The 14,307-nt window shown below is 35.4% G+C and overlaps 1 protein-coding gene across 4 annotated transcripts in view; it reads left to right on the forward strand.

Annotated features, from left to right (window-relative positions):
• The window catches only part of LOC134537618 (mitotic checkpoint serine/threonine-protein kinase BUB1 beta-like), a 222,425-nt gene that overhangs the window by 146,505 nt on the left and 61,613 nt on the right, over positions 1 to 14,307 (forward strand). For all 4 annotated transcript variants that reach the window (XM_063378288.1, XM_063378282.1, XM_063378272.1 and 1 more), the window contains exons 10-13: positions 1,093 to 1,255; positions 4,437 to 4,733; positions 12,811 to 13,031; positions 13,828 to 13,988. In XM_063378288.1, the coding sequence (XP_063234358.1) occupies positions 1,093 to 1,255; positions 4,437 to 4,733; positions 12,811 to 13,031; positions 13,828 to 13,988 (842 nt within the window). The remainder of the gene's footprint in view (positions 1 to 1,092; positions 1,256 to 4,436; positions 4,734 to 12,810; positions 13,032 to 13,827; positions 13,989 to 14,307) is intronic.

The raw sequence follows: 14,307 nt of genomic DNA on the forward strand, positions 1-14,307 counted from the left end.
GTGTGTGTATGGCTAGCGTTATGTCGGAGTTCAAAAGAATCTACACTGAGACCCCTGAATATACGTTGTATTTTGTTACAATGTAGGTTATTCTGGTCTAAAATGTATTTTATTATTTAAATATTTTTAATTTCATACGGTACTAATTATTATCATAACCAGATTTGCACCTATTCGAGGTACTGTACCGTAATTCATTGTTAAGCAGTTGAACCAATAAGTTATACATTAAACTCGTAGATTTTTTTCGGATCAAATGAATATAAAATTCATATAAGCATTACTTACTCAGACATATTTAGCACTCCTAATGACTTCTAGCTTTGGCTGAAGCCCTAACAATACTAACTTTTATCCTTTTAAGGTTACATACCAGCTACACACGATACTATCACTGTATTAATTAGTATTTCCTCAATTTATTTCAGGTTTATAACTTTTTTTTTTTATCATTTACTTCCAATGAACAAATCTTGTTCATATAAATAAAACGTATAATATTACATTGTTACTTTTGTACCAAAGACAAAATGCATAGCATTCGACTATGGTAGAACCGTATATTAGTATTGAAATATAAACATAGATAAATATTAAAAGTAATTACTAAAATAATGTCACATATTAAAATATAATTTCTGTACGGAAAAGTGTCAGTACAATAGTAAAAAATATACATATATGTATTTAAACATCTTGAGATGATCAAATTTATAATTGTTAACATTCCTGTATTTTAAGGAGCTTTATGAGTAGGTATAAAATTACCCTTAATGAAAAGTGTAGTTATATAATTTTCTTAATATTATATACAGTAATTTTTAAGTTTCTTGTAGTAGTTTGTCTTACTTAAAATATGTTACAAATATAAACTATAGAAAAAATATATTCTAATACATACAACCATTTATTTTATACCTTTTTTGTACCAAAGCTGCATGTAATTGGTACTGGCTGTATCATAATCAGTTCAAAAGCCGCATTAGTTCAGCTCTTGTAAGACATTTGAGCTGGAAACAATATATAACTTGTTGGGTAATCATTGCACGGTTGATGTAGTTTCATTTATTGCTGTCTCATGTTATTTTTCAGTTTGTACCCCAGCATGGCTCTCAGTCAAGGGCAGTGTTTGAGAGTGATCAGTCTTCACTGTGCAGCCAGTCTATAACAGTCAACACCAAAGAGGCACTCAAGACGGTTGGTGAACTGTGGAAGACGCCCATGGACAAGTGGTCACCACCATCCAAACCTTCACGTAACACTGAAATCTATTTATTGAAAGCTTTGGTCTCTAAATGTAGATCACATGTAACTACTAGAGATGTTAATTTTCTGGAAAAATATTCTGCAAAACCAGAAAACATTTTGAGTTTTACTTTCACAAACAGAACCAAATAAAACATACATTTTTTCTTTCTTTACCAGGTAATAGCTCACTTAACATTTGAGAGTTGGGTAGGCCTGATGTAACCCTATACCAACTGATAGGAATCAAAAATGGTTTTTTAAACAGATACTACCAATCTTTAGAAAATAAATTAGTTTAATATGTATATCAACCTACCTTCAATTATGTAAATCTTAATCTTAGTTGATAATCTTAAAAAATAAATTTTTCCTTAAATATATGTGGTTAGAATTTTTAGAATGTTAATGAGTGATAAGGCTAATAAGAACTTAAATGTTTCAAAATTGTGGATGGTTCTAAAAATTTTTGCCAGACCTTTGATTTTGCTATATACTTAATGTGAAAAATTTTTATCAACTAGAATTTGATTTGGATAGTTCAAAGTGAAATGCCCAGAATGTTTGGTTAATAAAACATCTCTGAATTTCTATGGAAACAGTATATTGTCTTTGTAGTAGAAAAGAGATTTAAGACTTGTTTTGTAACAAAAGAATCAACTCTCCGGCCATAAACATATCCAAACATCTTATGTCTACGCAACCCTGCCAACAGCCAGTGATTACCTAATGATTACCTACAGCAAAGATTACCTAATTACCAGCTTTATTGTTCATTTATGTTAATCTTGAATTTAACTTGGTTGTTTCTAGATTTATACTGTAATGTTTTTTTTTGACAGAGTTATTTTACCTTGATAGTCTGCTAACATTCTTGAATCAGATCTTATTCATAAGATATCAAATGTGCTTTCTCTACTTTTACTTATCAAATCAATTCAGCTGTGTGATTTGGTTCTATCTTGTGTGGTTTGTTTCAACTAATGGATTAGCAACTAGTGTAGGTATATAATGGGGAGGGGATGGAACACCCAATTTAATAGAGGTCTGTTTAAAGTATATTAATACATGATATGTTGGTTGTATTATAAATATAAGTAGAAACCAAGAAATTTCTTGAGCAGCAATTTTTAATTTTTTGTGACAGACATCAAATCTTGGGTGAAATTGGAGGGATTCTCGAGTAAAAAAATACATTTCTTTAGTTAAAGGACGTGCATAACAAACTAAGTGACATGTTAATTTATATAAATATAACATTAATAATTATATTAAAAAAATAATTCTACTTAAAAAAATATTTTCAGGTAAGCTATTTGTAATACTAATTTAATAAAAGAGAATAGATATTTATATCCGTGAAATAATGAAAGGACCCTTTGTCTTGCAAAACCCAACTTCAGAATAATGAGATTATTGTCATTGGGTTGTTTGGCTTGAAAATCTGTGGCTGGGTAAAATGTAGTTGACTGGGGCGGAAGTGCTGAAGGTGAAACGAAAACTGCCAACCACAATTTTACCTTTTTGTGAAATTTAAACCCTAAGGGGGGTAAAAGGGTTAGGTTTGTTTTTAAAATAAAATATGAACTTCCAATTCAGTTAGAACTAGAAGTAAGAAGCTAAGGAAAAAACTTACATCTAGAGTTACACATTGCTTATTTATACCATTTATTGAACTTCATCTTTTAATGGGGTGAAAAGGGTGCAAGTTTTGTTGTAAAATGAAAAACTTCTATCTCCATAGCAAATAATGCTGGATGTAAGAAACTGTGCATGAATAACAAAAAATTATTACGTGGGGTGCTTTTACACATTTTCAATATTTGACAACAAAGGCATTGAAGCGGAAGCAGGTTAATTTATTATAGTACTAAATCATATATCTAAGAAAATTAAGATAGAGTTAAGAAAATGATCAAGAATAATGTATGTCATTATGATTTAATACCATGTTTTTTTTTCTTTACAATTTATAGTCAACCACAAAAGGGGGGAAAAGGCAGTGTTTTTTTTTATTATAAAATTTGTATCTCTGAACCTAATCAAGCAGGATGTACATTATGCCGTATGATTTATAAACGTGCAAAATCTACCAACTCCTTTTTACTACTTGCCAAAGTTCTACTTTTTAAGGATTTAAATATTGTAAATATGGTTTTAATGTAAAAAAACTTAATATAAAATATTGGAAATTATTAATAAACATACCTTAAGCTACTTTAATTTAATGTTCTCCGAAATATCAAACCATGTTGTAAAAGGGGTTAATATTATGAAAAATAAAAGTTATGGAATCTACTTAGTATTAGCAAGATAAATTCAAATTTAAAAGAAGTTTAAGTGAAGTTTTTCATTTTCAGTAAAAAAAATGAGTTGTGTTTTATTTTGTTATTGGATATTGCCACATTTACTTATTTATGAATTTTTATATAGGCATCCCTGTGCGAAGAGAGGAGAGGGGTAAAAGATTATTTTTAAGGAATACTTATCATAACTAAGAAATACTAATATGTTAGATAAGAAATTTGGTATCTTAAAATAATGGAGGTATTTGTAATAAGGTGAAATTATTTAATTATTCTAAGCATAGCTTTAACCATAATAAATTAAAATGTTGGTGTAAATAATGGCATAAACTTAATTAAAAAGAAATAGGTGGATGTTTAACAATTTTTTTAATTATCTACCCCATGAAATGAAATGGAGGTATGTTTGATTTAATCAAGTTAAAATCAGATACTTAAACATATACGAAAATTTAAAAAGGTCTACCCTTTAAAAAATATCATTCTTAAACATTTCTCTTATGAATTAAATCTTTTATGCACCTGAAAATTGTGCCTTTTTCTGTAGTAAATATGTTTGGAATAAATCACATACTTTTCATTCAATGTTAGGATAGCAGTACATAATACCCTAAACTTGCATAAGCGAAGCTGCTGGTTATTAGTTGGTAGTCTAATAAGTTTGTTGTGTTAGCTGTCACAAATATAATGCATATTGCTAATAATTTGAACAGTAATAAAGTACGTTGTGCTTGTCGCTAAATGATGCTACATTTGCTAATCAATAAAAATTAAAGGCTCTTTTCTATGGAGTATTATAATTTTAAGTAGGATTTTAGCCAATATGTTTTACTGTAGCTGTTTATACTTCTACCCAGTTGATGCAGATGTCTTGTGTTGCAATAGAAAACATATGCCACTCGCTCTTCCCGGGCAATGTCAGCGCTACCTCGGAAGTGAAGAGTGTGCCCTTCCAGATCTACCCCGACGATCAGTCCATTTGTCAGCCTAGTCAGCCCATGCCTCCGGTGTCAGAGAAGAAGCCCATCAAGTCGATACTGAAGGCTCCTCCGAAGGTTTTGGTGCACCCCCCTCACGAGCAGCTCCCTGGAAAGTGTGTCGATCTAGCACAGGGAAAAGAAAATATCAATTTCTTTGTATTTCATGATGACGACAATGAGGATGTGGACTGTCCTCATCAGTGTAAGTATAATAAATTTTGCTCATCACTGTCTTTGTGAAACCTGCTTGTACACACAGTGGAACCTCCCAAATAAGAGTTACATGAATTACATCGAAAACACAATAGTTTTGTAATGCATCTTCAGTTTGACTACAGAAATCATATTGAACTAGTATTTAATTAGTGTATTTAACTAGTGATTCCTAGTTGGCCATTTCGTAAGTAAGTGATTATTGTATTTTTAAACAAGAAAATCATAGTCTGTTGAAAGAAAGGAAAATTAACATTAACATTTTAAATAGAGATGGGTCGAGTCTTGGTTTATCGAGTCGAGCCGAGCCGAGTTGGGTCAGATTGACTCGACTCGAAAACCGAGTCACATATTTTATCAAGTTCGAGACTCGAAACACGTTTCGAGTTAAGTACCAGCATCGTGACATTATAGCACTTTATTATAGGTTGTCTTAACGTTTTCGCCAAGTCATTAATACAGCAAGAAATGATAATGACCTTTAAACAAAACAAATCCCGTGCAAACCTAACCTTGCCCGCTACCGTGCTACGGCACTATAATAGGTACAAGTGCAACCAAACCTAGGCCTACCTTCATTTATGAACGTGACGTCGTAACGTGATTTTGTCGATAGTGGCGACAGTTTATAGGACAAAATTATGTCACATGACCATTTTATATAAAAAAAATGCTTGGAAAACAGCGTGCACTGTTTTCATTTTGTTTTTCATCATGTGTTTACTTCAAATACGGTACCGCATTTGTTTACAAAATACGTCAATGGATTTTCACTGAAGAAATATTTGTTGCAAAACGCACATATATTAATAATCATCACGTTTATTGTGCCCCGTTTATAATAACTCGTATAAACAAGAGATTTCCGTAACCTAAAAATAAAAACATACAATAATTATATTGTAATATTTAGTAAATAACACCAAGCCGTGATGCGTGAAAATGGCTGCGTGTTAGGCCAGCCAGCCTTGCATTTTGGAACTAAATTTAGCTGTGCTTCACTACGCAGCGCTGCGTGTCAATAACGTTAAGGATAAAATTACTTTCTTATTGTTTGAATAAAAAATAATAATAACGCTCATGCATTTTATTTGGCAATCAGTTACTGATCGCCAAATCAAATGCATGAAATATTTATTTAAAAACATATTGATATTCTTGTAGTTGTAACAAGTTCCGGGCGAATAATCTTGCCGCGGAAAGTGTATTTACATTGAGAATGTGACAATGTGACAAGGCCTATATCCCTTGAGCTGTTTGTTCATGTGGGGATCTGCCGGTGGATCGGAAAAAAAAAGTTACGTAACTCGGGAAGCCTTCTTTTCACAGACGAAAGAGCCAAACTCCCGATCGTACATCTTCGTTTTTTTTTTTTGTTCATTGTAAATAAATATGGCGGTGTTGATAAAAGGAAATACCATAAACAAGGCAACGGTATTTATTTGTGCGCCGCCATATTTTTCGTTTGCAGTGTGTCCGTGAATGTTTATTTTGGACAACTCATGATAACTATGGTCAATTAGGTTAGGTTAGCTACATTAAAAATTCTTTAAAACATTGTGGACGGTTGATATGGTTAGGATAGCTACTGTACATTAAAGATACTGTGAAATAATGTTGAAATAAAGCTTAGTTTTTTATACAGTACAACCCTGTTATAACATTCTCCAAGGGACCAACTTAAAAAAATGTTATAAGCAGGAAATCATAAAATTACATCTTCACTTTGTATAAATTACGTGTCGATTGATTAATTTAAAGAGTATAGGTAAAACAACACAATACAGGAGTAATACACTAAGTACAGCAATAGAGTGGAAAATTGGTTAATTTTATTTATAGATAATACCTAATAATATGCTAAAAAAAAAGTGTTGTACGATACAGTTCAGACACAAACAGAAATATTCAACTCTTTTGCAATCACAACACGCGTTTTGTTGGGGTTCCTGTCCACTAGTTAATAAACTGAATTTTTTCAGCTACAGAATATGATTTTCGTTTATATTTATCGGCCATCTTAGCCGTACAATAACCTGAATAAAATTTCAATACTGCGTATTTTAATTAAATACGACCGTGACTACAATAAGTAAGTGAAAAAAAAAATTACGGTAAAGGTTAACCACAAACAAAAGCCGTGAATATATCCATAGAACATTTAACTATCTCAAGGTGTTAAACCTTTGAAACAAAAACCAGCACCATAGAATACAGTAGCACTGTTTCCGACCATGTATCAGTGCACAAAATGTGCATCATAAGTATAACGGAACAAGTCATAGGCTAACATGTGCGAACAGGACGCCATATTGATAGTTGATCCGGTGCAAGTTGTTTAGTGCGTGTGTACCACGTCTATGGTGAACTACACAAATGTAAACATCTGATGTTTGTATATGCGTGTTGTATTTTCTAGCTATGTTTTTGCTCTAAATTATGACTTTGAAGGAAGAGATACTGAAAATTGTGGCAGTTATCAAAGCAAATTTGAACGTTAAAGGCGGGAATGTAGAAATGTTAATATTGTTACAGGCGAGAAATTAAAGCATTGTGATAAATGGAGAAATGACGGGACCATGAAATTATGGTGTTATAGGCGGGAAAATGTTAAAAACGGGAATGTTATAACCGGGTTGTACTGTATTTAAATAACATAATGATTTGAATTAATCATTTAAAATATTTAAATAACATAATGATTTGCTAATTAATCATTTAAAATATTTAAATAATGCAGGTGTATCTTGGATACACAATTTTTATATCAATGGGTGTAGTAATATTTTATTTATCATATTCGACGCAAAAAATTATAAAATTATGAAACTGGAACTGACTCGACCTCTTCAAAAATTTTGTGACTCGAACTCGACTCGACTCGAAATATGAATTGCTAAACTCGGCTCGACTCGACTCGAAGCCAAAAAACCTCAACTCGTCCATCTCTAATTTTAAACACTTTCAAAAGAGAGTGAGCACATGGCTAAGACGTATACTAGCAGCCATTTCTACTCCTGTTTCCCCAGACATGTCCTCTCTTCCCATGTTTGAGGGGTGACATTGACATTGAACAATGGGTGCTTGTTAAAAAAAAAACAACCACACTGCTTGCGAAAAAATGGGAAATGTCGGCGTGAGAACTGACAATGTTATTAATACAAACAACAATACCGTTTTTATTTGTATATGGATAGTACATTTTATGCTAATTTTAAGTTTAAAAATTATAATGTGAACCTTACGTGCTAATTTCTAATAAAGTGGAGTCCCACTTATCCGAAAATCCAGCTAATTCCATCTACAGTAAACTCTCGATTATCCGGGCCTAGATTATCCGGTTTTCGGGTTATCCGTGCTTGATTTTTTTATGAAGTTGTAAAAAAAAAGACTGGGGTGTAGCCGCACTTTTTTTTTTTAATTTGTCACACTTTAAACCAAAAAGGAATGCCGTGACTGCTGCTTCCAGCTCAACTCCCCCCCCCCCCCCCCCTCCTCTTTAAATTTTCTTTTCACAGTGCCCCGCCACGCTAAAAAAAAAAAGTTCCCTCTACCTCTTTTACTTTTCCACACTCCTTACGGCTGGAAGAGGCATTTTTCACGCAGTTATTTACATCAGTTCTCCCAGGCACATTTGTTTTTGTAATGATGTCTGGTAAAAGGAAACGTAAAGTGCTGACAATAGCAGAGAAGTTAGAAGTTGTGGACAGGTTAAAAAAAGGAGAAACTGCCGCGAAATTAGCACAGGAATATGAAATTGGAATCCAAACCGTGCGAGCCATTAATAAAAGTGAAGAAAAACTTTTGTTTGCTAGTAGATCAGACAGTGTGGCAGGGCCTTCTAAATGTAAAAGCATGAAAACATCTACCCATGCAGATGTTGACAATGCTTTGTATGTTTGGTTTAGGTCGTTAAAAGAGCGGAGGGAGATGCTGAGTTGGGACTGCCTCCGCCTCCCGAAGCAATAAAGGGGACAGGAGAAGGATGGCGGCAACACAGTGCCAGTATTGTTTACGGTCCAATAAGCTGGGACGTGGTATACAAAGCCTTTGCTTGTACTCATAGAATTCTACTGAAGAGACCCTCTTTTGCCAGTAAATACACCATTTTTAAGTGGTGAAACGGATTATCCGGTTTTTTTTATGGGCATTCAATTATCGGGGCATCGGAAGGTCCCAATTAACACGGATAATCGAGAGTTTACTGTATTTTATTTATTTATGTATTTTTCTAATTTTTGATGTCTTGGCCCAATAGTAACATGTTTGTGATTTCTTGTTTGTAGAAATGTTATAGACTTTGATGTGTGAAAGCTTAATGCTTATAGAGATGTAGTTTACTACAGCTTAATGCGTTACTGCAGATTATCGGCCAATCCGATAATATAGTAATCCAAACAGGTATTTACCCCAATAAGTTTTAATTAGTTGAACTCCACTATATTACACTGTGTTGTTAAATGGGTGTAAATAATTAGACTGTGTTAAATAGATAAATAAAACTTTACTGTAGAGTAGAAATTGTTTGCATTCAAATAAAGCATCGTGAACCGTGCCAGCATGTCATTAAGTCTGTCGTCTGTCTTTCTGACTGGCCCGCCTGGGTAGTGACGATTCTGCTTGCTTCGCAGACATTCAGCTTTAGGAGAGGAAAATGTAATACACCTATCCCTCACTTAGCACGACTAATTCGTTCCCAAAAATGCTCGTGTTATTCGAAATCACGTATTCTGAAGCATTAGTTTCCATAAATAGCAAGGCTAATTTAATTAATGAGTTCCAAAATTGTGTAGGAAAATATACTTTACGTAATATAAATGCGTAGAATAACACTCAACTATAAAAGTGTCACACCATTAATCTTTATATGCCTTCCATCAGACTTTGTATGACAAATACGACACCGTGTAATGGGAGTAACGTGGTTATGTAAGTACTTTATCGTCAGTTGGCTGGCTGACTTGCACGCCCGGGCATGACCTTCAACTCACGTCGCGTATCTTTCCAAACCATCCTTTACTGACAGTAAAACCGAATAATTGCGTTTTAATTTTTCAAAAATTAAAGTGTTTACCTTGTCTTAACACATAATCGTCGCACAATTATAATAAGAACAAGTTTAAAAAGTAGGGGTGCGATTTTTATGCGGGAAAAAAAATTGTTAAGTAAAGTTATTCATAAAAACATAACCCATTCATGGAAAGTAAGTTTATTTATAAAGTAGAGTATAAAAAAGCACGCCAAACATTTTTAAATTAATAAGTCATGCAACATAAACCTTTCTTCAACTTTAAATAGAAAAACAAAATGTGTGACCCAAATGCAAGCCTGAACTAACGCATAACTATCGTCATAGTACACACCACAAAATAGTGCAGGCTATCAAATGTAGTAAACTCAGCACCAGACAGAGTGCACATTGCATGCAATCAGCGAGATATAAATATCGATATTTGACTACGTGTCCGCGCTCTATATGGGAAGCAACATAGCCAAACATTAATGGTGCCAACTAGCGCTGGCTACATATATTTATATGTATAAGCGGTACACCACGGTGATGCAGGCGAACAGATAAAGGTTATAACGTTTAAAAAGTCTTTAAAAGAAAATTGTGCTCACAGTTGACTTGCTTAAAACTAAAGTGCGACCAACATAAGCGTGGCTGTCATGTCAATCTGCGCGCCGTAATTATTGAACATGATGCATTATGAGTGATCAAGCACGTACAGTTACCGGCAGCGGAATGGGCAGATGTTGTTTTTGTTTGTGTGAATTCCTTGCCACTGGCTAGACTGAGTTCAGGGCCCGGTTTTTGGCCAGGCGACAACGGTACGGCACGGTGTCATCCGCGCGGACGTAAAATCATTTGGTCCTTTACATTCCATAGCCACAATTTAACTTGCCACAACTTATGTTTGTACAACAGCCGGTAGCATAGTCAGACCTGCGTGAGCATCTCTCTCTCTCTCCCCCCCCCCCCCCCCCCTCCCCCTTGTTTGGCTAAATGTATCCCATGGCACATCTGTTGTTTACAAAAGTTGAAACTGTTTTCATGGCATCGTGCCCAAATATATACAATGTGTATATATTTTTTTTTGAGATTTCGCGCTAACTGAAATTTACAGACGTGCTATTCAAGACTCTGGCAGTAAATTTAGCATAGCGCTAAATGAATCCATGTTGATTGAGGGATAGGTGTAATGAATAAAAAAAAAAAATATTTGTGTGTTTGCTCTTTATGAGCACGAGTGACTATATCTTGATCAGTGTTCATGGTTCTTCTTTCTGCTCACTGTTATAAATGTCGGTGAACTGGGGGCAACCATGCGAGGGCTGACTAAACAGTATGAGCCCACCCGTCACCCCCCTCCACCAATCCTACCTAACCCCTCCAGGCAGGCCTAGTGCACAAGGCACCACAGTTGCTTCACCTGTTGCCTGAGTGACCACCCCCGCATATTTTCTTTTCTTTTTTGGCAACCATTTCAAGAGCTGACCAAGTTGCCCGAACCCACCTGCCCAGTCACTACCCATCCCCTCGTCCACCAGGCAGGCCGAGTGCACATAGCACTACTGTCACCTGGATCCAAGAAGCGGCTGATGATTCCCAGAATACCACCCTTGAATATGTTAGTCCCAGGCCCTCAGGAACAATATATGAAGCCATCCCGTGGCCAGGAAAAGGCAGTTAGTGTCCAGAACAATCCCGAAGGCAGCTGAGTTCACTCACCGCGCCAATCCCCCCCATACTGCTGAGCCCTGTTCTCACAGTGCCGGCAATTGAGACGTATTGCTACCCCCACATGGCACAAGATCAGAGGACTAGCGACCGGGAGCCAGACCACTGAGTAGTATCTGCCTAGCTAAATGCCGTAGTCCACTGTGCTGCACCGTGTGTAAGTAGTGTAATTTGCCGGTTCTGAACCAGTATGTATGTAGACGCTGTCGCAACAAAGTGTCAACTCGTAATAAACCCTCTGCAACATTATTATCGGTGAGTGTTTCTACAAACGTATTTGTCAATCAGTGTAAATACCCTACTGCAAAAGACAGCCTGCTTGGTCTTAATTGTGTGTCTATCTCTTTTAACAAGTTCATGTTCTGTTATTTCTGGCTCTCTCTAGAGTGTCATTCAGCCATAATTAGCCTGAAGCATGGTTCAAAATAAATACAGCTGGAACCCCAAGATGGATGTGTGTACTATCAATCTTAATGGGATTCAGGAAGCATCACGTGACAAGAAGTCTCAGCTCATAGCTAGCATATAAACACATAATGCATTTTCTCTAATCTGGTCATGTAGGGTGGCCCAGACAATTTAATTGGCTACCTTTCTTCATGCAGTTTTGAATTTTAAGTTGTGTATTGGTGTGGTGCAACTTAAATTAAGTGTTTTGAAACCTCATGAAACCTCATGGGAGCAGGAGGATTGGCATGATGTGCATAAAGGGGTGTGGACACCATGAGGGTCCTCCTCTGCGATCAGGTGTGAGTGAATATAGCTTCCCCGTCACTTGTTGTGCAGCCGGCTTTTGGCATAGATGATGTCACACACTGAGACAGTACCTAGCAGGGACTCTATTCCCTTTAAATCTCTTAGAGTAGAGTCTAACACACTGAAAAACATAAAAATACAATGTTACAATGACAACAAAATAAGCAAGTAAATTTTTTTTTTTGCAGGTAGGTAATGTATATGAACAACCACAATTCCAATCTCTGTGATTTGTAGCTTTTTAGCTGTTTCTAACTCAATCATGTAATGAAGTTGATAATTTTGTATATTTTATAAGTTTACCAGTACGTATTAAATTACAGAAAAAAATCTGCTAAGAAATTTTATGTTTTCGGTGATTATAGGCTGCATTTTGTAATAATATATTTTACTAGTTACTCTTACTATGTATATTAAATTTGAGTTCTTATGCTTGAAGAAATGCAAAATTAATGTGTCATTTAAACTTTAAGCAACAGTGTTTCAACCTTTCACACTCGGCTATTATAAGTATTTGATTGTATTTATTTGGGCAGATGTCTAATGAGGCTTGGTGTAACATTTACAGCAGAAACCCCGAAGCAGGACATTCCATTTGTACCGTCGCCAGGCATGTCTGAGGAGGAACTGTCAAAGCTGAAAGACAGTGAAGTAAAGGAGAACATTGCACCGTTAGGATCGGCGGCCGTCAAGAGGACACAGCAGGTTGATGCTGACAGGATCCTCCAGCTCTCCAAGACTGTTCCCTTCCTCCCGCTCGAGGAGCAAGAGAGACTGTGCAGCGAGGAGGTAACCAGCACACCATTAGTGTAGCAAGTGCTCTTAAATGTGATTGAGTCTTGCTGTTACCATGCTTGATGATTACTGCAGAAAAGGCAATGTCCTCATTATTTCCATTATCAAGGTGTGTACAGGTTACGAAAGTCACGAAAAAGTAAGAAAGCTGGAAGACGGGTCTCGAAAGTCATGGCATTGTCCCAGAACAAACAGTAATGGTTCTGGAAGTCACAAAACTAATTTCCAGCATCATTTAGGTTGACTTGCATGTTGTTTTCTGACACCTCACTTCAATTTATAGTCTCACTTTAAATACAAATATTTGGAGCCCGTCTGCTTAAATTGTCAAATTTGCCCTGAAAAGGTTTTAACTAACTAACTTAAACATTAGCACTTTACTGTGAATAGTAGATTGTTTCGTTTTACATTTGCTTATGATAATTTTCTTGTTATTATGTATATAACAAACACCTTGACATCAAATACAAGTTGAAAGATCCTGAATAAGTTATTAAATTAGGGCACTAAGTATTTGTAGACACCCTGATTATTTTTTATTTAGTGGGGTAAAGTTGCTTTATTGGCCTTCGTGTTGTGTCAAGTTCAAGCAGGTTAAAAGGTAATTTTCTTTGCTGGTTTTAGTTCCTTAATTAATTTTAAATTTTGCTTGCAGCAGGGTTAGAGGTAATGCAGTATTATTAGTAATGAAAAATACCTTGTAGTGAAAAATTATATATTTTGTGAGAAAGAATGAAGTTGTGTAGAAAAAACTGCAAAACAGCTATATGTTATGTTGCTGTATGTGCAGTATAATGATCTTGGAGTTCGGAAGCTGCCCGAAAACTCTGAAATTGGCAATGAAACCTGCAACACCCAAGCATTTTGTTTTCCATTGCCATCTTCAACGCCGTTCACCATTCACTCACGTAGATTCCAGGGTCTCTGCGATGATTCTGAACCTGAAGAGGGGTGAGTTTTTTGAATACTGTAATGTATGAATTGTAATGTTTGCCATCAGAGTTCTCTGCCTACCATGGATTTTTTATTTCAGTCAATGGTTTTTATGTTTTTTAGTTGTTTTTTTTAACTTACATTAAACTAACTGTGAGATTTTCCGATAGGGTCCAACCCAGATTTTTTCAATGCAGGGTGTCGGCAGGTGACAGAAGGGACGAAGAAGTAATTTAACTGAAGGATTGGTGATGAAAGTCACGAAAAAGTCCCGAAATAAAGAATAACAGTGATGAGTCACGAAAGTGTAATTTCCAGCAACAGGCAGGGAAAAACC

This window comes from Bacillus rossius, chromosome 1 (genome assembly GCF_032445375.1).
Source record: "Bacillus rossius redtenbacheri isolate Brsri chromosome 1, Brsri_v3, whole genome shotgun sequence".
Taxonomy (NCBI): domain Eukaryota; kingdom Metazoa; phylum Arthropoda; class Insecta; order Phasmatodea; family Bacillidae; genus Bacillus; species Bacillus rossius.